At 47.5% G+C, this 26,363-nt stretch overlaps 1 protein-coding gene across 4 annotated transcripts in view; it reads left to right on the plus strand.

Moving 5' to 3' along the window:
- Positions 1-26,363, plus strand: part of akap13 (A-kinase anchoring protein 13) — a 185,968-nt gene that overhangs the window by 45,211 nt on the left and 114,394 nt on the right. For 2 of the 4 annotated variants that reach the window (XM_070858491.1, XM_070858494.1), the window contains exons 3-7: positions 15,460-15,842; positions 17,851-17,904; positions 19,736-19,798; positions 24,558-24,753; positions 25,721-25,805. In XM_070858491.1, coding sequence (XP_070714592.1) covers positions 15,460-15,842; positions 17,851-17,904; positions 19,736-19,798; positions 24,558-24,753; positions 25,721-25,805 — 781 coding nt within the window. The remainder of the gene's footprint in view (positions 1-15,459; positions 15,843-17,850; positions 17,905-19,735; positions 19,799-24,557; positions 24,754-25,720; positions 25,806-26,363) is intronic. The other 2 variants (XM_070858492.1, XM_070858493.1) reach the window with 2 other exon arrangements.

The raw sequence follows: 26,363 nt of genomic DNA on the forward strand, positions 1-26,363 counted from the left end.
CGGGGAACAAAGAAATGGCGGACCAATTGAACAAGTACTTTGGTTCGGTATTCACGAAGGAGGACACGAACAACCTTCCGGTTATAAAAGGGGTCGGGGGGTCTAGTAAGGAGGAGGAACTGAGGGAAATCCTTATTAGCCGGGAAATTGTGTTGGGGAAATTGATGGGATTGAAGGCCGATAAATCCCCAGGGCCTGATGGACTGCATCCCAGAGTACTTAAGGAGGTGGCCTTGGAAATAGTGGATGCGTTGACAGTCATTTTCCAACATTCCATTGACTCTGGATCAGTTCCTATGGAGTGGAGGGTAGCCAATGTAACCCCACTTTTTAAAAAAGGAGGGAGAGAGAAAACAGGGAATTATAGACCGGTCAGCCTGACATCGGTAGTGGGTAAAATGATGGAATCAATTATTAAGGATGTCATAGCAGTGCATTTGGAAAGAGGTGACATGATAGGTCCAAGTCAGCATGGATTTGTGAAAGGGAAATCATGCTTGACAAATCTTCTGGAATTTTTTGAGGATGTTTCCAGTAGAGTGGATAAGGGAGAACCAGTTGATGTGGTATATTTGGACTTTCAGAAGGCGTTCGACAAGGTCCCACACAAGAGATTGATGTGCAAAGTTAGAGCACATGGGATTGGGGGTAGTGTACTGACATGGATTGAGAACTGGTTGTCAGACAGGAAGCAAAGAGTAGGAGTAAATGGGTACTTTTCAGAATGGCAGGCAGTGACTAGTGGGGTACCGCAAGGTTCTGTGCTGGGGCCCCAGCTGTTTACACTGTACATTAATGATTTAGATGAGGGGATTAAATGTAGTATCTCCAAATTTGCGGATGACACTAAGTTGGGTGGCAGTGTGAGCTGCGAGGAGGATGCTGTGAGGCTGCAGAGCGACTTGGATAGGTTAGGTGAGTGGGCAAATGCATGGCAGATGAAGTATAATGTGGATAAATGTGAGGTTATCCACTTTGGTGGTAAAAACAGAGAGACAGACTATTATCTGAATGGTGACAGATTAGGAAAAGGGGAGGTGCAAAGAGACCTGGGTGTCATGGTACATCAGTCATTGAAGGTTGGCATGCAGGTGCAGCAGGCGGTTAAGAAAGCAAATGGCATGTTGGCCTTCATAGCAAGGGGATTTGAGTACAGGGGCAGGGAGGTGTTACTACAATTGTACAGGGCCTTGGTGAGGCCACACCTGGAGTATTGTGCACAGTTTTGGTCTCCTAACCTGAGGAAGGACATTCTTGCTATTGAGGGAGTGCAGCGAAGGTTCACCAGACTGATTCCCGGGATGGCGGGACTGACCTATCAAGAAAGACTGGATCAACTGGGCTTGTATTCACTGGAGTTCAGAAGAATGAGAGGGGAGCTCATAGAAACATATAAAATTCTGACGGGGTTAGACAGGTTAGATGCAGGAAGAATGTTCCCAATGTTGGGGAAGTCCAGAACCAGGGGTCACAGTCTAAGGATAAGGGGTAAGCCATTTAGGACCGAGATGCGGAGGAACTTCTTCACCCAGAGAGTGGTGAACCTGTGGAATTCTCTACCACAGAAAGTTGTTGAGGCCAATTCACTAAATATATTCAAAAAGGTGTTAGATGAGGTCCTTACTGCTAGGGGGATCAAGGGGTATGGCGAGAAAGCAGGAATGGGGTACTGAAGTTGAATGTTCAGCCATGAACTCATTGAATGGCGGTGCAGGCTAGAAGGGCCGAATGGCCTACTCCTGCACCTATTTTCTATGTTTCTATGGGACGTTCGGTGGTCGTGAAAGGCGCTATATAAATGCAAGAATTAATGATTTTTGTGTAACCTCAATCAATGCATTTAGCTTACTTTTTGCTGCAGTTCCTAGTTTTAGGCAGACCAGAATATTGCGAGAGGAAATATGTTAATAACAGCCATGTGTACATATAAAGCAGATTGCAGTAATCGAACCAAATTGGCTGACTTGCAAGAAGTCCCGAGATTACTGCTTTAATAAGCCACTTATGTTGTAGCTCAGCCTCTGGGGGCAGGGGGAGGATGGGTCTAACAGCCAAGGCTGCCACTAGCATATTATTTTGGCCACAGGAAGGGAGGGGGCAAGGGCGAGAAGTCCAAGCTCCCAGCCATTAACTGGCATGTACTACATTCCCCCAACCCCCACCCCACCCAATCTCCCAGCATCTTGTAGCCACAGGCAGGGGCGGAGTGATGGAAGGCCACGAACGTGACTTTGTACTTTCAATGCAATGCAACATCATAAGTCCTTCCAGTGGGGATAAAAAAAAAAGACTTGCCCTTTAGAGGGCTCCTTATCAAGTCTCTTGGACATGCCTCAAAATGCTTCATGTAATTATGAATGCAGTACAGTGACTCTTGTTATGGAGACAAATGTTGCTGAGTCCACAAATTCGAGACAACAGAAGTCTGGTTGTATTCTATTGGCAGCAGATTCATAATGTAAATAGGGCATTATCGTCTTCTGTACCCACGCAAACCCCACACCATCGCCACCAACTCCGTTCACACCCCCACCCACCCACCCCAGCCTCTGTCTCAGGCTGGACTGGACTATTTGGAATCTCGGCATTCAGTTCAACCCCGGGCTGAGCTTCCGAGCCCATATCCTCTCCCATCACCGAGACCGCTCACTCCCGCCCACGTAATATCAGCTGCCTGTATCCCTTTCCTCAACCCATCTACAGCTGAAATCCTCATCAGTGTCTTTGTCACCTCCAGACTCAACTAATGTTCTCCTGGCCAGCCTCCCATCCACCACCCCGTGTAACCATCAGCTCATCCAAAACTCTACTGTTCTTGGCTTGTCCTGCACTACCCACCACCCCTGATGTTGCTGACGTCCATTGGCTCCCAGTCACCCAACACCCTCAATGCAAAATGCTCATCCTATGGGCCCGAAATTGATGGCCATTACCGCCCACTGCCGCCGACATTGCTACTTTGAGTTGAGCCCAGAGCCACTTTCCATTTGGTGTGGAGCGGGCGGGAGGGGAGAGCCGCCGGGAACCGTCTGCTGACATCAGCGGATGGCCGAGTGGCGCAACTGACCTCCCGCCCGCCGAGATGCCACATTGATGCGGGCGGAGTCGGCGCCAGAACGGGGAAGGACCGCTGGGCTGGAGGCTGGTGTGTCCCAGACGGTGAGTATGAACAGCTGGGGAAAAAAGTTAGTAAACATTTTTTTTTTAATTTTCTTTACAGCGACTTATCTGGATAGGGTCCCCTGAAGGTGTTCCGATGGGGGTTTTTATGATGATTTTCCTTTTCAGGTCTTCAACTCACCGTGGGCCCGACTCCATCCTCGGCGGCACTTGGGCGGCAAGTGCTTCTGCCGCCGAGATTGGGAGTTCCCGTCAGCTGCTGCCCAGATTGGCGGCGTAAGTCCCTTTTTTGCTGCCCGCCGCCCTTTCAAGGACATTTTTGACAAAAACCCCGCCCAAAGTACCAACAGGTACCTCGGCGACCATCGGCGGTCCTTTGGGCGGGCGGGGGCCTTCACCAATTTCAGCCCCTATGTTTCAATCCCGCAATGGTGTTGGTCCATCCCTATCCCATTAAACTCCACTGCTACAAGGTCTTTCTTCTCCTCTTTCCTTCCCCACCTCTGATTCCCCCCTCCCACAGTCAGTTTTTCTGACTCCAGATTCTTGTAAATCTCCTCCTTCAGTGTCAGCTGTGGCCCAGTGGGTCGCACACTCACCTCTGTGTCAGAAGGTTGTGGGTTCAAGTCCCACTTCAGGGCCTTGAACACAAAAAAAATCTCGTTTGACACTTCAGTGCATTGCTGAGGAAGCGCTGCATTGTCGGAGGTCTTTCGGATGGGAAGTTAAACCAAGGCCCCTTCTGCTGTCTCAAGTGGACAAAAAAATCTGCAAAAGGACATAAACAAGCTAAGTGAGTGGGCAAAAATTTGGCAGATGGAGTATAATGTTGCAAAGTGTGAGGTCATGCACTTTGGCAGAAACAATTAGAGTAAGTTATTATTTAAATGGAGAAAGATTGCAAAGTGCCGTAATACAGAGGGACCTGGGGGTACTTCTGCATGAAACACAAAAGGATAGTATGCAGGTACAGCAAGTGATCAGGAAGGTTAATGGTATCTTGGCCTTTATTGCAAAGGGGATGGAGTATAGAAGCAGGGAAGTCTTGCTACAGCTATACAAGGTTTTGATGAGGCCACACCTGGAATACTGCGTGCAGTTTTGGTTTCCATATTTACGAAAGGGTATACTTGCTTTGGAGGCAGTTCATAGAAGGTTCACTAGGTTAATTCCGGGGATGAGGAGAGGTTGAGTTATGAGGAGAGGTTGAGTAGGTTGGGCCTCTACTCATTGGAGTTCAGAAGAATGAGAGGTGATCTTATCGAAACGTATAAGATTATGAGGGGGCTTGACAAGGTGGATGCAGAGAGGATATTTCCACTGATGGGGGAGACTAGAACTAGGGAGCATAATCTTAGAATAAGTGGCCATCCATTTAAAACAGAGATGAGAAGACATTTTTTCTTAGAGGATTGTAAATCTGTGGAATTCGCTGCCTCAGAGATCTGTGGAAGCTGGGACATTGAATAAATTTAAGACAAAAATAGCCAGTTTCTTAAATGATAAGAGGATAAGGGGTTATGGGGAGCGGGCAGGGAAATGGAGCTGAGTCCATGATCAGATCAGTCATGATCTTATTGAATGGCGGAGCAGGCTCGAGAGGCCGTATGGCCTACTCCTGTTCCTATTTCTTATGTAAAAGATCCCACGGTACTATTTCAAAGAAGAGCAGGGGAATTCTCCCTGGTGTCCTGGCCAATATTTATCCCTCAATCAACATAACAAACAAAAAAACAGATTATCTGGTCATTATCACATTGCTGTTTGTGGGAGCTTGCTGTGCACAAATTGGCTGCCGCATTTCCCACATTACAACAGTGACTACACTCCAAGAGTACGTCATTGTAAAGTGCTTTGAGACATGAAAGATGCTATATAAATGCAACTTTTTCTTTTTCTATCAGCTTTCCATTGGTCGCCGTGTCTTCAGCTGCATAGGCCCCGTGCGCTGGAATTCCATACCCAAACCCCTCTGCCTCTTCACCTTCCTCTTTAAGACCCTCCTTAAAACTCACCTCTGGCACCCAACGTTTTTTTGTGCAGCCCCTCCTAATATCCCCTGCATCTCGGCCTTCAATTGTTTCTCTGGTTACACTTCTGTGAAGTGCCTTGGGTATTTTTCGACATTAGAGGTGCAATATAAATGCAAGCTGTGTTGCAGCAGTTTACAAAACCATCCTGAAAATCTATCAGTGTGTTGTTGGAGAGAGAAAGTTGTGGCTTTTAATGTGAAACAGATTGGGGATCACTTCGTCTCGAACAACTTAAAGAAATACATATATATATATATATTTTGTTAAATCAACTTATTAATGCAGGCCCAACATTGAAAGGTACAGTGAGTTATCTTAAAGAAATGAAGATGTGTATTGACTCTGCAATCAGACTGCCCCTTTACGGGATGGCTTGCTTCCAGTGTGAAATCCAATATTTATCTAGAAAAGCATCTTTCACGACTAGTGAGTTGTTCTCCAGAAATCTCTTCTGATTTTGAGAGGAGCCTTTGTGAAAATATCATTGATATTGAGGCTCTCTGGCTGACTGTGAACAATTTGAATCAAGGAGTGATTTTCATTTTTGGTTTTTTTTTTAAAACAAATCTATTTTTTTTTTTGGTAATGGGTGCCAGAAGTATCAACCGCTGAATTGCCTGACTGTTCTCATGTGGGAGCCTTCTGTCGGCTGAGGCAAAGATTTTCCTGAAAACGTCGGAAAAAGTAGCACTGCAGATGTCTCACTAAATTACTAACCGTACTGACTGGAAATATCTGACGTTGGGTTTCAAGATCTTTTCCTTGATTCTGTTCGTGGTAGATTTTTTTATTTTTGTTGAAAAATTCTATTCCTTGTTTTTGTTCTAAAGGTGTTGAGTTATGCAAGTGTGTGAAGGTCAGTACTCTGCCCATTCCTTATGTGAGCCAAGAGAGTGAGTTCAATTATGATGGGCAATATAACTGAACCCAACGCACTCCTTGCCTGACATCTGCACTCGAGGTGTCCCAAGGAGTGTTGTGTCCAATTCTGGGTACCGCACTTTAGGAAGGATGTGACGGCCTTGGAGAAGATACAGAGAAGATTTACAAGAATGGTTCCAGGGATGAGGGACTTCGGTTACGTGAATAGACTGGAGAAGTTGGGGGTGTTCTCCTTGGAGCAGAGAAGGTTGAGAGGAGATTTGATAGTGGTGTTCAAAATCAGGAGCAGTCTAGACAGAGTAGATAGAGAGAAACTGTTCCCATTAGCGGAAGTGTCAAGAACCAGAGGACACAGATTTAAGGTGAATGGCAGAAGAACCAAAGGCGACATGAGGGAAAACTTATTTTACGCAGCGAGTGGTTAGGATCTGGAATGCACTGTCTGAAAGGGTGGTGGAGGCAGACTCAATCGTGGCTTTCAAAAGGGAATTGGATAAGTACCTGAAAGAAAAAAAATTGCAGGCCTACGGGGAAAGGCCAGGGGAGTGGAACTAGCTGAGGTGCTCTTGTAGAGAGCTGGCATGGGCCGAATGGCCTCCTTCTGTGCTGTAACCATTCTAGGATTCTATTGTCTTTGTGGCCCCATTGATGCCTCGTACAAAGTATTAATCCCTGTTCCCGATATCTCGAGTTGCTGATTGTAACCGATTCTGCTTTCTGATTTTGGATTTAAACACTGTTGAGGCAATAATGCTTAAAAATTTCTCTTTCCAAGCCTCCAGCCCCACAAAATTTCAACAAAAGGAAAAATTAAAACCAGTAGGACTGCTTTTTTTCTGGTCTTCGAAAGAACATGGGAACAGGAGTAGACCATTTACCCCTCGAGCCCGCTCCTCCATATTATTAGATCATGGCCGATCTGTACTCGATATTTACCCATCTTGACTCAACAAACATCTATCGATGTCGGTCTTGAAAGCTTCAATTGTCCCAACATACACAGCCTTTTGTGGGAGAGAATTCCAGATTTCCACTACCCTGTGTGTGCAGAAGTGCTTAATAATTTCCCATCATCAATGGCCGAGCTCTAATTTTAACATTGAATCCCCTGGTTCTTGATTTCCCCCATCAGAGGAAGTAATTTCTCTATAACGACCTTATTGAATCCCTTTAACATTTTAAACACCTCAATCTGATCACCCCTCAATTTTCTACACTCGAGGGGAATACACGACAGGTTCATGCCACCTGTTCGCGTAACTTAACCCTCTTAAGCCCCAGAATAAGAACATAAGAAATAGGAGCAGGAGTAGGCCATACTGCCCCTCGAGCCTGCTCCGCCATTCAATACAATCATGGCTGATCCGATCATAGACTCAGGTCCACTTCCCTGCCCGCTCTCCATAACTCCTTATTCCCTATCGGTTAAGAAACTGTCTATCTTTGTCTTAAATTTATTCAATGACCCAGCTTCCACAGCTCTCTGAGGCAGAAAATTCCACAAATTTACAACTCTGAGAAAATAAATTCCTCCATCTCAGTATTAAATGGGCAGCCTCTTATTCTAAGATTATGACCCCTAGTTCTGGTCTCGCCAATCAGTGGAATCATCCTCTCTGCATCCACCTTGTCAAGCCCCCTCATAATCTTATACGTTTCGATAAGATCACCTCTCATTCTTCTTAATTCCAATGAGTAGACCCAATCTACTCAACCTTTCCTCATGTCAACCCCCTCATCTCCGGAATCAACCTAGTGAACCTTCTCTGAACTGCCTCCAAAGCAAGTATATCCTTTTTTAAATATGGAAACCAAAACTGTATGCAGTATTCCAGGTGTGGCCTCACCAATACTCTGTACAGCTGTAACGAGACTTTCCTGCTTTTATACTCCATCCCCTTTGCAATAAAGGCCAAGATTCCATTGGCCTTCCTGATCACTTGCTGTATCTGCAAACTAACTTCACGAGAGCTTATGAGCAGTAGAGTGGACATGGTCCATCAGGGTCACTCAGTAATAGAAACATAGAAAATAGGTGCAGGAGTAGGCCATTCGGCCCTTCGAGCCTGCACCGCCATTCAATGAGGTCATGGCTGAACATGCAACTTCAGTTCTTCTCCTTAATCGGTTCTTCTCCTTAGCCCAAGGTCGCTGAGGCCAACATTAGTGGCCCATCCACCATCTTCACCACCGGCGCACCGTGACTGTAGTGTGTACCATCTACAAGAGCACTGCAGCAACTCGCCAAGGCTTCTTCGGCAGCACCTCCCAAACCCACAGCCTCTACCGCCTAGAAGGACAAGGGCAGCAGGCGCATGGGAATACCACCACCTCCAAGTCACACCCCATCCCACCTTGGAAATATATCGGCCGTTCCTTTATCGTCGCTGGGTCAAAATCCTGAAACTCACTCCCCAACAGCGCTGTGTGAGTACCTTCACCACACGGTCTGCAGCAGTTCAAGAAGGCGGCTCACCACCCCGTTCTCAAGGGGCAATTAGGGATGGGCAATAAATGCCGGCCTTGCCAGCGACACCCACATCCCGAAAATGAATTTAAAATAAAATGTCCCCACCCCACGGAGGAGGCAAAAGTAGAGATTAGAAGGATAGCTGCTGCTTTTTAGGCAGTCCCTCGTATTGAGGATGACCTGCTGCCACACCAAAAAGGGATGAGTTCATGGGTGTTTCGATGAAGGACCTGATATTCCAGGTCGCGCAAGACATATTGAAGGGTGGAAGATGCCTGTGCGTGGATTTTTTTAACCTGGGCTTGACAGAGCTTAAGCCTTTATCCAGTGGCAAGGGTTAACCAGGACGACTGGAGACTAGCTCTGCTGCATGGACGTAGCGCGCGCATGTATCGCAGTGTGGGCTGGGCCCGTGCTGCCCCAGAGCCCGCGGCTCTTCTGGGCCCCAGACTCCCGCCTCTCCTGGGCCCCAGTCATTTCCCTCTATGGACTCTTGCCGCTCCTTCACCCCTCATGCTGTGCCTGCCCGCACTGCAATCAGTGACACCGGGGCCATGAAGCAGCAGCATCCTGTACTGCCCACGAGAGGGCCAGGGACACTCTTGCACAGACCTAGTGCGCACACGTATCGCCGTGTGGGCAGGCCCTCGCCGCTCCTCGGTCCCGGTCTATCTCCTCACCTCTGCCCCGACCATTCGCCGCACCTCTGCTCTATCTACCCGGGTCCCGCCGAAGTTCCTGCTCACGCTTCAATCGGCGACCTGGCTTTTGGTGACATCACCCAGTCGCCCTCCTCAAAGCCGTCGCCCTCCTGGAACGGCTCGCTCTGTGTCTTGAAGTGGCTGCTCCTCTTATGCCCCCGACTTGCGCCCGGTGTTTCCTCACAGGTCGGGAGTATAAGAGGAGGAGCAGTGGCCCTGGAACCAGAGTGGCACTGCGACCTGCGAGAAGGATAGCCAAAGCAGTCATGACCAGTGCAGTACAAAGGAAAGTCTGGCGCTACCCGTTGTGTGCTGCATTCCGGGATCATACAGCAGGTGTGGTTGGCAGAGCATTTGGAAAATGCCAGTGAGGTGCTGTCACCACCGGCAAACACTGGCTGCATTTGAATCGATACGCAGTTAAACATTAATAAATGGAAGCACATTTCTGAAATTTTCATTTTTTTTACTTTCTTCTTCTTTGCACGTAGTATAAACAGGAGTCACACTGACATTAAATTTCATCAGCCCTGACCAGCGCTACTATTTCTTTAATGTTCACTGGAATTGCGTATTGTTATTGACATGGGCTGACGCATTCGTTGTACCAAGCTAAAGTGAGCATTCAACTTCACTTCCCCATAAATAAAACCAAACTGGCAAGTGAGTTCTCTGTTGGTAGAAAGAATAAGCATAAATATTAATGATTTATTTGTTTTGACAACAACCGCTTCTGCTCGTGTGGGTTGATTAACGAAGGAGGCGCCATTGGTATTTATGCGGCAAAAGAACAGAAGTAAAATTGTTTTGTCCTTTAACTCTCTGGTTAACGGCTCCAGTTATTGGAGCAGAAAATGTTCTCTTTTTATTAAAATTAAAACGGGAAATGCTGAAAATACTCAGCAGGTCAGGCCACATCTGTGGAGAGAGAAACCGAGATAGCTGGGCCGAAATTCAGGGCCGCCGAAAAGCTAGCGTGCACCTACCCTTTTATTGAAGATTTTTTCGCCGGGATTGTTGAAGCGGCCTTTCCGTCGATTTTCCAGACATTGTTTATTTGCCGTCGGACCGGAAGTTGGTCATAGTGGAAGCGGGGGGGAGCGGAAGTGCGGCGGTAAGGCTGGCTAAGGGGCGGGATCGAGTCTCCACCACTGTCACTCAGCGGAGAAGCGGTGGTGACGTCACAGCGCATGCGTGTCACTGCGCTCTTTCCCCCCCCCCCCCCCCCTCTCCATTATAGGGGAGAGAATCGGGCATTTTTTTTAACTTCGCCCACTGGGCCACCAGGGAGGGTTTCGGTCGGGCCAGAGGCCGGGCACCCAAGAGAGGGGGTATCAGCCTGCCTGTTGGCGGCCCGGCCGAACCCGTGGGGCACTATCTTGCCGGCCGATCGGGAAGTCAGCCGGCAAAAATAAAGGCATGGCGCAGTGGGCCCTCCCCTTGAAGGGCCGCTGTGCTGCCGGGCCGCACATAGTCAGCAGAAGGCGCACCCTGTCGGGGGCACCGCGCGGCAGGGCAACGATTTTTTTCAGTGAATTTGGGTCGGTGTAATCTGCAGGTGTGGGAGGGCGGCAGTGGGCGTTATGATGACGCACTTGCAGCAGCGGGACGGAAGTGGGACAGGCCATAATATCCCCGACCTGAATTTGGGTCGTGGCAGCCATTGGATTGCAACGCAGCGGCCACTCGATGCCACTGCAAAACGGCGGAATCGGGCCTTATCCGGACCCTGAATTTCGGCCCCAACATTTCGGGTCAGTGAGCGTTCATCAGAACCTTGGAATTCCTCTGTTAATGAGCGAGGTGGGGGGACGCTGTTCTGTGGGGAGGAGATTGCTATCCAGGTCTTTTTATTTGACCTTCCAATTTTCCCTCCCATCTGTCAAGGTTGGATTTATTTTTTCACTAGCCTGGCAGTACTTAGACCACCATTTCCCCCCCCCCCCCCACCGCATCCTCCCCAGCACCTTCCAGCTGGGGGTCACATGAGTCCTCGGGTTGTCAATTCTGGTTGGACGCATTTCTGGAGGTTCCATTCCGTCTCCCCGGTCAGCCAGCCTTTTTTCCCCCCCATCACCAATACTTTTTATAATAAAATAATGAACTATTATTTATCATAGGCAGTCCCTCAAAATTGAGGAAGACTTGCTTCCACTCGAAAAGTGAGTTCTCAGGTGACTGTACAGTCCAATACGGGAATTACAGTCTCTGTCACAGGTGGGACTGACAGTGGTTGAAGGAAAGGGTGGGTGAGGAGTCTGGTTTGCCGCACGCTCCTTTCGCTGCCTGCGCTTGTCCTCCGCATGCTTTTATTGATATAGCGCCTTTAACGTAGTAAAACGTCACAAGGCGCCGGCCAACACGAGGAAAAACGTTTTAACACAGCGAGTGGTTAGGATCTGCAGTGCACTGCGTGAAGGTGTGGTGGAGGCAGACTCAATCGCGGCTTTCAAATGGGAATTGGAGATAAGTACCTGAAGGAAAAAGAATTGCAGGGCTACGGGGAAGGGGCGAGGGGGGTGGGACTGGCTGAGGTGCTCTTGCAGAGAGCCAGTACGGGCTCGACGGGCCGAATGGCCGCCTATTTGTGCTGTAACCATGGTATGATTCATTCTAAAATAGAAACAAAACACACCATTTTTTAACGCCCATATGACTTTTTCCCTGAGTTGCTCACAGCAGCATCATCATCATAGGCGGTCCCTCGAACGAGGATGACTTGCTTCCACATGAGTTCACAGATGTTTCAATGAAGGACCCGATGTTCTAGTCCTGAACTCCAAATGAGAGGGTGGAAGATGCCGGTGCGTGGATTTTTTTAACGTGTGGTGACCGTTGCACATCAGCCACCACACGGGCTCGACAGAGCTAGGCCTTTATCCAGTGGCAAGGGTTAACCAGGACGACTAGAGACCTGCTCTGCTGAACGGATCTAGTGCGCACACATATCGCTGTTTATTCAGCAGGATAAGGGTTGTGTATTTATCTAGCTTCCCCTTAAATGCATCTACGCTGTTTGCCTCAACCACTCCCTGTGATAGCGAGCTCCATATTCTCACCACTCTCTGGATGAAGAAGTTTCTCCTGAATCCCCTCTTGGATTTATTGTTGTCTCTCTTACATTTATGGCTCCGAGTTGCTGTGTTATATGTAGCGCAGGCGGGTCTTCTACTTTGTCCCAACATCTAAACCAATGTTGCGATCTTGTTAAGACTTAATGGCCAGATTTAGACCAGTGAAGTTAAATTATAATCAATCCCAGCACATGCAGCATTTCCTTTAGCATGTTCTACATTACTGAGTACTCTGGTGCTTTTTGTAAATATGTGTGCGTGTGCATTCCACTGTCAGGTGGCAGTTTTGGGATTACTCTCAGCAGTGTCCAGAAGATTCATCTTCAATTCCTGGGCAATCCTAGTCGGTTCGAAAACCTATTGATTCCTCTCGTTCGGAGCGAGGGGGAACACACTTGGGGGATCAGGTAGTCATCAAGGTAACATGGGCCCACATCGTGAAACATGATCAACCTCTGAGTCAGCATGAACAAAATCACAGGAAATCCACTAATATTATTGGCTCATTTTGCCCTCATCGTGAACAGTGAATAAGACCTCCACAGTTGTGTTTTTTTCCCCCCCAAACTCAGTAATCTGTCATTTAGCCTATTCTATCAAGACGATGGACCTTCCCCTCGTGGAACAGCCATGGGGTGGAGCACAAGTCTCGTCTAATTTGGCTTCTTTCACTGCATCCTGACAGGAAGTTCGAATTGCTGCAGTGGGTCAAAGGCTAAAGGGATCCTGTGGTGTCTGGGTGACATGGAACAACTGATCCTGCGCAGGACACCACAACATATTGTTACCGTTGACCTTCTGGAGTCATTCTAACTTCCTGTCAAAACCAAAACAAATCGTCAATCCTGGAGAAATGGCCAAAAATTGCACAACTTGACGTTTTTTTTTTTATTCTGCAGTGGCTGAGAGATTTTTCTCATCCCTCGAGACATTGACTGTTGTTGGGTTGTGGGTCATCATCACCATTGGCAGTGCCTCGAAACGAGGATGACTTTCTTCGACGCCAAAAAAAGATGAGTTCACAGGTGTTTCAATGAAGGACCTAATATTCCAGGTCCTGAACTACATGTTGAAAGGTGGAAGATGCCTGTGCGTAGATTTTTTTTTAACGTGTGGTGGCTGTTGCACACCAGCCACCACACGGGCTTGACAGAGCTAGGTCTTGGTCCAGTGGCAAGGATTAACCAAGACAACTGGAGACCTGGTTGTGGGTCCGCTGGTGCTGGAGACCATCCGGTGACCTTTCTTCATATGTGAGCCTTGACCTTTGAGTGCCAGCAACCGATATGTGCCGTCTTGTGACAGAAGTCTGTAAACTAACTTGTGTGCCATCGAGTGTGTTTTATAAGAGATTTGGTACTTAAGCTTTACTTCAAAACCAATTAGAAGGTCCCAAGCTGGAAAATAAATCTGGAGGTTACGTCAAATTAAAGCATGGCAGTCGGATAAGAGGACACAGATTCAGGATTAAATTTAGGATTAATGTCGGAGTGATCAACATATGTTGGGAGCGCAGTGGGGCAGAAACCCTGAAATAATTTAAGAGACACTGGGGTGCTACAATGAGGAAACTGAGAGGGTTGAGGTAAGATAGGTTGAGCAGTCTTTCTCATCGGTATATATTTTGAGGCGTTCTACAGTGTCTGAAATGCAGGGTGTAACTTTTTCCCACAGCAGTGTTTTTCTATGTCGCCCGTCAGTCATGCAGGCATTTCCTTGAGCTGAATCTGGGCAATGCTTCAACTCCCAACAGTCACTTTCACTAAAAACGTTATTTTCCAGGCGGCTTTTCCCCGCCCCTCTCCCTCCACCCCCAACCCCCTTCTGTTTGTCTTCTTTCCTCTCCTAAAGTTGCTGGAATACCATTCCCCACAGGGTCCGTCAACTCTCACCGAGGTGATCATTCGCCAACCTAAACAGAGTGTTGGCAGTGGGTTTGACCGCGGAGAGAGTCTGATCCTGGTCCTCCCAACACACCAACATTTTTGTGCAGGCGTCGATAGATCCCAGAGCCCCTGGCTGATATTTTTTCTGCTCCGAGGGGGATGTAGCACACCGGCCCCCCCCCCCCACTCTGCCCCGACTGAAGTAAGCTATATCAGCACAAGTCAGGTCTATAATGTACAAGCCCATTGCTCCAGCAGTACTGATGAATAAAACTGCACACTGTTCCTAATCTTCTCAATCTTGTAAAAGGTTCATGCACGGGATGGCAGTGAATGTAATGTGAACACGTCTACTAAAATTAGACTTAGCAGCATGTACCCTGTGGGCCATGTATAGTGCTTCCCCCCCCCCCCCCACCTCCCCACTTCCCCACCCAAGCACGGCAATCCAGCCATTGAACCCCAAGCAACTCACCTCTGTCTGTGCTCAAATTTATTACTGATTGATTGCACTGCCTGATAGGGTGGGGGATACAGCTCCAATAGTAGCCTTCAAAGGGGAATTGGATAAATATTGGAAAAATGGAGAAAAAATTTCAGGGATATGGGGAAAGAGCGGGGGATGGGGACTAACTGGATTGCTCTTCGAGAGAGAGCTAGCGCAGATTCGATGGGCCGAATGGCGGCCTCCTGTGCTGTACTGTTATATGATTTTATGTACCAATTAAACCATTAGAGAGGCATTTGCTTCAAGAGCTGCTTCATTTGTCATTTTAAAAATATGAAACCAGATATATTTATTTTTTATTCAGCATTTATTGCCTATTCCTAATTGCCCGAGAGAAGGTGGTGAGCCGCTGTCTTGAACCGCTGCAGTCCATGTGGTGAAGGTGTTCCCACAGTGCTGACTTTGTCGCAGCGGTTTGGTACAACTGAGTGTCTCGCTGGGCCATTTCAGAGGGAAGTTAAGAGTCAGCCACATTGCTATGGGTCTGGAGTCACACATAGGCCCAGACCGGGTAAGGGCAGCAGATTTCCTTCCCTAAAGAACATTAGTGAACCAGATGGGTTTTTACAACAATCTGGTAGTTTCATGGTCGCCATTACTGATGCTGGCTTTTTATTCCAGATTTATTTAATTAACTGAATTTAAACTATCCAGCTGCCGTGGTGGGATTTGAACTCGGGTCTCTGAATCATTAGTCTAGGCCTCTGGATTACTGGTCCGGTAACGTAACTACCACGTTACCGTTCCCTGCTATTTACTTAATATCCTTTTTTTTTGTATTGCAGGTTGAGGATAGGCAGAAGGTAGTGTACGATATTAGTGGTGTGACGACGACTAGTTCGACCATTGGGGACCCTGAGCCCTCCGAGGTGACGGCAGCCTTCGACGGGGACGTGTCCTTGCTGCCCGGCGCCGTCCTGGAGATGAAAGAGAATAATGAGAGGCGGAGCGCTTCCAGCCAGGGGGAGATGGACAGCAGAGGGTCGGCTGGACAGGGCAGCGGCTGCATTGTCGTCGGCGAGGCCGAGGAGGAAAAGGACAGCGTGGCCGAGGTGCCCACCCGGGCCTCCACCTTCAGGCCCACAATCCGGTCGCTCTCGCCCTTCCGACGGCACAGCTGGGGACCCGGGAAAAACACAGGCAGCGAAACGGAGATCAATCAACGAAGGTATGGTGTGAAAAGGGAACGGAAGGGGGGGCAGACTGCCCGCGAAGGTGCGCACGCGCGTGTACACAACCTTGCAGTATATGAGGTCCCGTGCAAGTCGCTCACTGTCATTTACATTGTAGATCCTGCGCAAGAATTTGAATGGGGGAGGCAGGCCACGCCGGAGGCAGTACAGCTAGGGGTAGACAGATTATATCACCCAGCAGCAGTCACAGATACTCAATTGGACAATATGGTGCCATTTTTAAATAGAAGGCTTCACAATGAGTAGACGTCAATGCAGTGCAGGAAGCGTGGGTTAATTCAACTAAAACTGGGCGTGATGCGCGCTCCATTTTACAACCAAAGAAATTAAACCATGCAAACTTTACCACAAAAAAACGATTGCAGTCCTCAACCTTGTTTATGCACCTTTCCCTGCTTCTGCATCTTATCAGCTTTGGTGGCCTTCTCGGTGGTGATGGGGGAAGGAGATGAGCCATGGTTACCAGGGAAATGTTTGATTCTTAAACACTAGGGTACTGGTGGGAAGGGGTTATGCTATCGATCCACTAGGCTAAGTGGATTGAGCCTCTGTCTAGCTGTCTGTCCCAAACTAAAATGGCCCTCGTTTTGCAGTGAATCTGAGTTTGAATGATGTAAAGTCCTGGAACTCAAGCCTGCGATCTTCAGCTGACATGAAGCAAGCGCTGTGCCCCAAGGGCTCAATCACCGCACCGAAAGAGAAAACTGTCGGTTCGGTTTTAATGATCGATTACTCCAACCAGAGCGATGTAGCTATGATGATGTGGGATCACGATAGATAACGTTATTGATTCATGGTCAGCTATCTTCAGCATGGCCTGAGAGATACCAGAACTGAGAGTTTATAACTATCGGGAAAGATTGAACAGGCTGGGACTTGTGTCCCAAGAAAAGAGAAGATTGAGGAGTGACTTAATAATGGTAACCTAATAGCGATTTGATAGGTGTATTTGCTTCATGGGTTCTTTGCTTAAGAATTCACAGCAACACATTGCTGTTAAGAACTAGTTGGTTTATTAACAAAGGTTTAACAATCGCACTACACATTACCAGTTCATCCACTAGGCTCACAACTGCATACCTCATCGTGGATGACCTAGACCCAACTGACTGGGGTTTTATTGAGTCTTTTGAACATCACATGACTGGCTAAGCCACTCACAGTGCAACAGCTCTACAAACCTGTGAGCATACTCACGGGTGCATATATTACAATAGGGTAGACAAAAAGACTTGTGCGGGAGTCCAAAACAAGGGGCCATCAGATAGTCACCTAGAAATCCAATAGGGAATTCAGAAGAAACTTCTTTACCCAGGGAGTGGTTAGAATGTGAAACTCGCTGCCACATTGAGTGGTTGCGGTGAATAGACATAGAAACATAGAAAATAGGTGCAGGAGTAGGCCATTCGGCCCTTCTAGCCTGCACCGCCATTCAATGAGTTCATGCTGAACATGCAACTTCAGTACCCCATTCCTGCTTTCTCACCATACCCCTTGATTCCCCTAGTAGTAAGGACTTCATCTAACTCCTTTTTGAATATATTTAGTGAATTGGCCTCAATTAGCATCGATGCATTTGAGGGGAAGCTGGATAATTCCAGGAGGGAGAAAGGAATAGAAGGATATGCTGATGGGGTGAGATGAAGAGGGGTGGGAGGAGGCTCAAGTGGAGCATAAGCACCGGCACGGACCAGTTGGGCCAAACGGCCTGTTTATGTGCTGTGAATGCTGTGTAATTCTATATAAGGCCTATGAAGTATGGGATCACAGTACATGAAGGAAAGGGGTGGTTTTAATTGCTGTGTATTTTAGATCTTGGGCTTCAGACAGCTTGGATGAAGGATTTGTCCCTCGCTGATGTTCATCGTTTTGCTATCTTTATTTCTCCGGTTTTCATTCTGATCTTTTCGCCCTTTTCCTGTTGCATCGATCATTTCTTTTCCCCACCGAATGATTGTGTTAATCTTCATGATTTGTTTTCAGTTCTGTGAGAATGCTTGGTGACATCGTAAAGAGGCCACCAATTCATAGAAGAAGGTAAAAGATAAAGCAAAGCAAATAGTTATTCTAACCCAAGGAAATGGATGTTAATATTAATCTGTTTTCACACAAACTGCGTGTTTGAATACACCTCCAGTAGATTTTATTTTTCAGTGTGTTATTTCATTGAAGCCTGTTCAATGGCACTACTATTGGGACGGACCAAAAGTTGAGACTCTAAATAGAGTTAGTTCCTAACCAGTGTCTTGGAGCTGTGGGGAATAAAAGGATGTTACAGGCAGGTGACAGTCAACTGTCCCAGTGGCCAGGTCTGTAACATGTGACTGACCCATACAGACTGGAAAGATCCCTTTTTTACGTCCTTGCTCTGTGTTGCATTAGTTGTTCTCTGCCGTGGCGACAGTTGAACTTGGCACGTTCCTGAGTGCTAATCCAGGGACCTCTCCTCGAAAATACAGGCATGGATGTCTGGTGAGGCAGAATCAGACCAGCATTCAGTGTCTGGGCTCCCTCAAGATGTGAGGTACTGATGAACCGTGAGCTCCCGTAGAACTGAGCGCTTTTCAAGGTCTTGAGCCCTGACCTGCTGGCCCTCTGTTATCCATCTCCGCCTTGCTTGAGATGGGGAGTGATCGGGGGGTGGGAGGTGGTGGGATTGGGCGGATGGGGATTGGACGGGGGGTGGGGAGCGATTGGGCGGATGGGGTGAGGGAGAGCCAGTAGTCCTGTGAGGTCCAGGTTTCAGTGTCATAACCATATGTGCCTGTGTCCCACACAGGGTTTTATTAATCAAGAACAGGATTATTCTTTACAAAGTGCTTTACTAATCTTCCCAACAGCACTGGCTGGCGATGCTTTGATTGCTTTGGCTTGCCTACTAATTACTGCCATGCTTTAAAACTTTTGACAACCCCACCAGTTGACAAAAAAAATTGGAACACAGTTGAAGAATGGAATGCACAGTGACACCAATGTGGCTCTTGTAGTTCCATGCTTACATTTTGAAAATACACAAATCTGTATTGTCACTATGGTCACGCTGTGAAATGTTCAAGCTGTGCCTACTTGAACTGTGGACAACGCCCAGCAGTGTGATTCTGGGTCCTGCCCTCCACACTGTTGAGACGCTAAGCTGTGCAACACCAGAAAATGGGTGCGGTGGTGCAGTGGCTGTGGTACTGAGCAAGCAGTCCTGGGTCATGAGTTCAAATCCCACCGCGATGTGTTATGAAATTGAATTCAATAAATCTGATCTTGCCAAATCAGATAAATTTGCGGGTTTAAAAAAAACTGACCGTTTATTCATAGACCGGCTCGCTCACTAATTCCCTTCAATGACGGAAACCTACCTCCCAAGCTGGCCTGACCCACAAGTGGCTCCAGTCTCGGGCTTGGATGTGGACTCGTCACTCGGCTGTCACGGCACCTTGGCATAGGTTATAAATTCCAGCGTTTGCCACACACGGAAAATACATTTTTCCAAATCCACTAGAGTGCTGCAGCAACAACTTGATGGCTATAGGTCTGTCAGTGGTGGTGGTGTGGGAGCAATTTGATGGGTTGGAATAAGACCATTCCACAACACTAAAGGCACATTGGCATAAGTGTGACTTGGTCAATAGCCGAGTAACAAAACAAATATAATTTGACCAGAGTATTTTCGGCCAACCTGCCTCATTTGAAAACTGGAAAAGCCATCAAGTGCGCAAAAAAGTTTCCAATCACTTTTGATATGACCTCCGAGCTTGAACTCCGTTTGATGTCATTGCATCAAGCCTTTCGCTGTAATTTCCTTTGGATGCATTTCTCATCTCTTTGCTGTCATTGTTTCCTTCCTTGTTCTGATCCTTTCTCCTCTTATTCCTAGTATGAGTTGGTGTCCCTCTGAGAATCAGCCCTTTGCCATGGGGTCTGACATTAGCCACAGAAGGTACGGATTGTTGCAGGTGCTGACTTCAGATCAGATGGTTTCCTACCTGTGCTTTCAGTTTGAAGGGGTATGGGGAAATTGAGCAGACGCATACCTGACGCATCTTAAGCTGGCAATAAATCGTGTCCATAAAAAGCGGAAAACAATGCTGGAAATCTGAAGTAAAAACAGAACATTGTGGAGAGGCACAGCAGATCTGCCAGTACCTGAAAAGGGCAAAGTATTTCCTGAGGGCATCGAAGTAGGTTTTGCGCACACAATAATATCTGACAGAACTAATTTCAGTTACTTATAGCATAAGAACATATTGGGAGCAGGAGTCAGCCATTCGGCCCCTTGAGCCTGCTCCGCCATTCAGTGAGATCATGGCTGATGATCGACCTCAACTCCATTTTTCTGCACTTCAAAGGTTAAGTTATGAGGCGTGATTACACAAATTAGGGTTGTATTCCCTTGAATTTAGAAGGTTAATGGGTGATCTGATTGAAGTTTTCAAGATATTAATGGGAACAGATAGCGTAGACAGAAATAAACTATTCCCGCTGGTTGGGGATTCAAGGACTAGGACGCACAGTCTAACAATTAGAGCCAGACCTTTCAGGAGTGAAATTAGGAAACACTTCTACACACAAAGGGTGGTAGAAGTTTGGAAAACTCTTCCACAAACGGCTATTGATGCTCGATCAATTGTGAATTTTGAATCTGAGATTGATGGCCTTTTATTAACCAAAGGTATCTGGGCCAAAGGCGGGTATATGGAGTTAGGTCACAGATCAGCCATGAACTTATTGAATAGCGGGCAGAACAGGCTTGAGGGGCTGAATGGCCTCCTCCTGATTTTATGTTCCTATGAAGCTGATTTCATGAGGAAGGTGGTTCCTGGCAGCAGGGCCTCTGCCTTTGGGGAAAGGGAGCCATCAGGTGAGACATGCCATGCAGGCTGTCCTTGTGCAACGCCTGGTGGCCAGCTGCAAGTAGTGCTGGTGACCTGGGAGCATCCTGCCTGCCTGGCTCTTGGCTGCAAAGAATTACAGCACGGAAGGAGGCCATTTGGCCCAACGTGCCTGCGTCGGCCAACAAAAGAGCTATCTAGCCTAGTCCCACTTTCCAGCTCTTGGTCCGTAGCCCTGTAGGTTACAGCACTTCAAGTGCACATCCAAGTAATTTTTAAATGTGGTGAGGGTTTCTGCCTCTACCACCCTTTAAGGCAGTGAGTTCCAGACCCCCACCACCCTCTGGGTGAAGACATTTCCCCTCAAATCCCCTCTAAACATGCTAACAATTACTTTAAATCTATGCTCCCTGGTTGTTGACCCCTCTGCTAAGGGAAATAGGTCCTTCCTAGCCACTCTATCTAGGCCCCTCATAATTTTATACACCTCAATAAGGTCTCCCCTCAGCCTCCTCTGTTCCAAAGAAAACAACCCCAGTCTATCCAATCTTTCCTCATAGCCAAAATTCTCCAGTCCTAGCAACACCCTCGTGAATCTCCTCTGCACCCTCTCCAGTGCAACCGCATCTTTGCAGTGAGGGGTGTTCAGGTGATCAGCAAGGAAGGAAAATGTGTACCCGCCCTCACTGGATGATAGCATTTCCCTGCCCCCCCCCCAAAAAAACCAACTAGTCCATGAGAATTTACAAAGAACAAAAACTGGAAAAAAAAACAGATGTATAATGTTCTGGAAGTTTGGAACCTGGAGATTGGCAACACCATTTGTACAGAATGGGAACAATGTACAAGATCTTTAACTGCTTTGTCCTGAGAGCTCGTGCGCACAAGCTTGCCTCTTTTGCGTTTCGGATGCTTGCTGCTCAGCAGACGTCCTGTCAATCTTCGCGGTTTTTTTTGCGATCGTGGTTAAAAATGCAGGCACGTCTCCCTGGTGGGTTTTAGCCATTTTGTGCACGTTATTTTGCCGTGCAATAGAGGTACGTTTGTCTGCCCTCTGGTTCTGACACCCATGGTCATGCTTGAATACACGAGAGCTGGTTCTTGGCGCTGCCTCAATTCTAAAAGCTTTCTGCACGCTGATTGCCTTTTGTGTTAACTGCGTGCTTTTGTTTTGTGAAATTGGTGAATTCCTTCGAAATAGGTCTGGTCCCGGGATAGTGACATCAATCTCGCTACTAATCGTTGTCCTGCACTTTTTCCCACGCACAAGTGAAGTCAAATATTTCTCTTCTAAATCATTTGTAAAGATTATTATTCCACTCCGCCGCTCTCCTTGCCAAAAGAAACAACATTTTCCACTACACGAGCAAAATGCCAGAAATAAGCAGCAGGTTATAAGCACATAAGAATTAGGAGCGGGAGTCGGCCATTCGGCCCCTCGAGCCTGCTCCGCCGTTCAGTGAGATCATGTCTGATCTTCTACCTCAACTCCACTTTCCTGCACTATCCCCATATCCCTTGATTCCCTTAATATCCAAAAATCTATCGATCTCAGCCTTGAATGTACTCAACGACTGAGCCTCCACAACCCTCGGGTAGAGAATTCCAAAGATTCACCACCCTCTGAGTGAAGAAATTTCTCCTCATCTCAGTCCTAAATGGCCGACCCCTTATTCTGCAACTGGTTCTAGACTCCCCAGCCAGAGGAAACATCCTCCCTGCATCTACCCTGTCAAGCCCTGAAAGAAGTTTGTATGTTTCAATCACATCACCTCTCATTCTTACAACCTCTAAAGAATATAGGCCGAGTCTACTTAATCTCTCCTCATGGGACAATGCCCATCCCAGGAATCAGTCTGGTGAACGTTCGTTGCACTCTCTCTCTGGCAAGTATATCCTTCCTTGGGTAAAGAGACCAAAACTGTATACAATACTCCAGGTGTGGTCTCACCAGGGCCCTATATAATTGCAGTAAGTCTTTAGTCTTGTACTCAAATCCTCTTGTAATAAAGGTCAACATACCATTTGCTTTCTTAATTGCTTGCTTGGGCAGTTGGCATCTGGATACGGGCAAGATAGGTTGACGTTCCGATGGTGTCTCGGTGTGCACCTGTCCTTCCCGAGCTTTGGTGGCAAATATCCATTGATGGCGCTAGTGGTATTTCTGTATCAAAAGACAACAACTAATAAAGCTCAGTGTTTCCCTGTTGGTGGCAAACAGTCCTTAACTGGCTGACTGCTTGTTTATTCTTCAAACTCGATTACTCCAGTGTTCTCCTTCCCTCCCTCCACAAATTACAACTCACCCAGAATACTGGGGTCTGCACCCTCACCCACACTTTTTACACAGGATTACATCGGATATACGGCACAGAAACAGGCCATTCGGCCAACCATACCGGCATCGATGCTCCACTCGAGCCGCCTCCCATCTTTCCTCATCTAAATCTATCAGCATAACCCTCTATTCCCTTCTCCCTCATATGCTTGTCCAGCCTCCCCTTAAATGCGTCGATACTATTCGCTTCAACCCCTCCTTGTGGCAGCGAGTTCCACATTCCCACCACTCTCTGGGTAAAGTAGTTTCTTCTGAATTCCCCATTGGATTTCTTGGTGACTATCTTATATTGATGGCCTCCAGTTATGCTCTTCCCCACAAGTGGAAACACCCTCTCTCTATCCACTCGATCAAAACCTTTTACAATTTTAAAGACCTCTATTGGGTCACCCCTCAGCCGCCTTTCTCACTTATCCCCCCCACATCCTCACCATGCTGAGGGAAATTATTTTAAGATCCTTCTCCTTGCCTTCAGCTATCTCTCTCGCCTCCGTGATCTACAGTCGTGTGGTCCCTGCCCGTTACTCTGTGCTCATCCGACACCAGCCGCCCTCAATCCTGCTCCACCGTCTGACGTCACCGCTTCGCCCTCTGTGGCCGTGCCCTCAGATACTCCTTCATTGTCACCTCCATCACTGATTTTAAGACCCTCCACCTCCCTTGTTCCATTCTTCGTACTGCTAGTATTAATATCAATGTATCCCCTATCCTGAGATGTGTCTCTCCACATGTAAGTTGTTGAAAAAGCGTTATTATTTCTTCCCCCCCCCCCCCCCGCCACATCCTGCACCCATAATTTTTCGCAGAAAATAATTCCTGCACTTTCACTGTGGGTTGATAGAATGTTTGAGAAGGAAAAATACTCAGTGAGGGCTGCAATGTATTTGCTTCATGGGTTCTTTGCTTAAGAATTTATCGCAACACATTGCTATTTAGAACGAGTTGGTTTAGTAGCAAAAGGTTTAACAATCACACTACACATTATCGGTTTTACCACCAGGCTCACAACTGCATACCTCATCGTGGCTCCCCCGAACCCAACTGGCTGGGGTTTTATTGAGTCTTGTGAACATCACGTGATAGGTTGTGAGTGGCTCAGCCAAACGGCTCTACAACTATTTTTTGTAGAAAACAAATAATCAAGTGCCCCCTGATTAAAGGGGGGCGGGGGGGGCACATTCCAAAAACTTTTCAAGTGCCCTCTTTTTTTTGTGTTGTATTTTTTTTTGAGGGCACTCAAACACAGATTATACAAATGCCCCCTGGTTAAAAGTGGGGAGCACTAAAAAGCCTACTGCACCTGGTATTCCCAGGTGGCCTCCCATCCAAGTACTAACCAGGCCTGACTCCACTTGCCTTCCGAGATCAGACAAGATCGGCCGTTTTCAGACTAGTGCGGCCGTACAAACCTGTGAGCATCCTCACAGGTTGCAAACATTACAGTGATTCCCTTTTTGTATTGGCTGCAAGTGACTGCCCAAGCTTACGACCTTTGCTGCGGTGCTTGAATATGTCCTGTGTGCATTCAGTTACAGCCTGGAGGGACTGACGGCCAGCAACGAGGTGCCCAAGGAGCCGTCTCACACTGTGGAGGCTGTCCTGCGGAATTCCCGCGACCCTCGGCGGACTCCGATGGTCAGCACGGATGAGCGCGGATCGTTGGTCTCGCTGACCGAGGAGGAGATGGAGTCGGACCACAGCGAGGGCAGCGTATTTGATAACCCGGTAAAGTGGCTTCGGAGTCGCCGTGTGTCTTGTTTTTATTAATCGTGAGAGACGTAGGTGAAAGATCAAGGCCCGTAGAGCAGAATGCAAGGCGAGTTGAATCAAGAAGTACGGATTGAAGCCTAGAGGCCACTGTGCAATAGTGCTGCATGTATGCTCAAGACTAAGGAAGGAATTTGCATTTAATATGCGGCACCTCACAGTCTCAGGACGTCCCAACGCACTTCACACCCAATGAAGTATATTTGAAGTGTAGTCACTGTCGTTGTGTAGGAAATGCTCAGCACATTTATACTATATTATTATTCCTTCATCTGCCAGTTTAACAGAGGCAGCGTGACCTCTTTTAAATAACTATCGTAATTCTTTGGTACTGCTATATTCTCTCAGCTGTGGCTCAGTGGGCAGCACTCTCGTCTCCGAGTCAGAAGGTTGTGGGCTCAAGTCCCACTGCAGAGACTTGAGTACAACAATCTAGGCTGACACTCCCAGTGCAGTGCTGAGGGAGTGCGACACTGTCGGAGGTGCCATCTTTCGGATAAGACGTTAAACCGAGGCCCCGTCTGCTCTCTCAGGTGGACGTAAAAGATCCCGTGGCACTATTTTGAAGAAGAGCAGGGGAATTATCCCGGTGTCCTGGCCAATATTTATCCCTCAATCAACGTCTCACAAACAGATTATCTGGTCGCCATCACATTGGTGTTTGTGGGAGTTTGCTGTGCGCAAATTGGCTGCCGTGTTTTCAACATTACAACGGTGACTACACTCCAAAAGTACTTCATTGGCTGTAAAGAGCTTTGGGATGTCCTGAGGTTGTGAAAGGTTTAGCTGGGAGTTTAGGTGCAAGTGTTGACACGATTAATATTGAGTAGCTATTTGGGGGTTATAGAAATTGCCTGTGATTTTGCCCAAAATGACATTGGGGAAAATGGAATTTAAAAATCAAATACGTGTTGTTTCCTTACAGAAGATGGCCAGGACACAGCTCAAATCTGCTCCTCCACTGACCAAATCCATGTCGCTGCAGACCATCAGTCCACCGCGCACAGACAGTGAGTACTGACTGGAGTTTTCAGCATCCTATCAGACGAATAAAAAGTTACTAACTAAAGCGGTGCATGTGTTGGGAGCAACAACGAGTGGAAATGCCGTGAAAGTCTTGCGCTTTTTAAAAAAAACAAAGTGCATGTGTGTTCTTTTAGCCACTTTTGCTTTTCTCCAGTTCTCGGCCCCTCTGGAAGGCATTGCCCCCTTGCTGTGGTCCAGTCCCACCGGTGCTCCCCGCACTCCAGTACCATATCCACATGGTCATTTTACATGTGTGGACCTTAACGGTCAGCAGCAACAAGCAATTTAACCGTAAAGGGCACCTTACGAACAATGATGGACAGACGAAGACCCTCTGGTCCATCCAGCCTATCCCACACGATTGTGATTACCTTGTGTATCACAACATATACACTCTCCACCCCACCTAAAACCGTGTGATCTCCTGGGAGAGGCAAAAAAAAACCTGGCCAATTTGGGGGGAAAAAATCTGTGAAAATTCCTCTCCGACCCATCTCGGCGATCGAATAGTCCTGTGTTGTCATCCTCCAGTGTCCACAAGT

The sequence above is a fragment of the Pristiophorus japonicus genome, chromosome 17 (genome assembly GCF_044704955.1).
Source record: "Pristiophorus japonicus isolate sPriJap1 chromosome 17, sPriJap1.hap1, whole genome shotgun sequence".
In the NCBI taxonomy this organism is placed as follows: Eukaryota; Metazoa; Chordata; class Chondrichthyes; family Pristiophoridae; genus Pristiophorus; species Pristiophorus japonicus.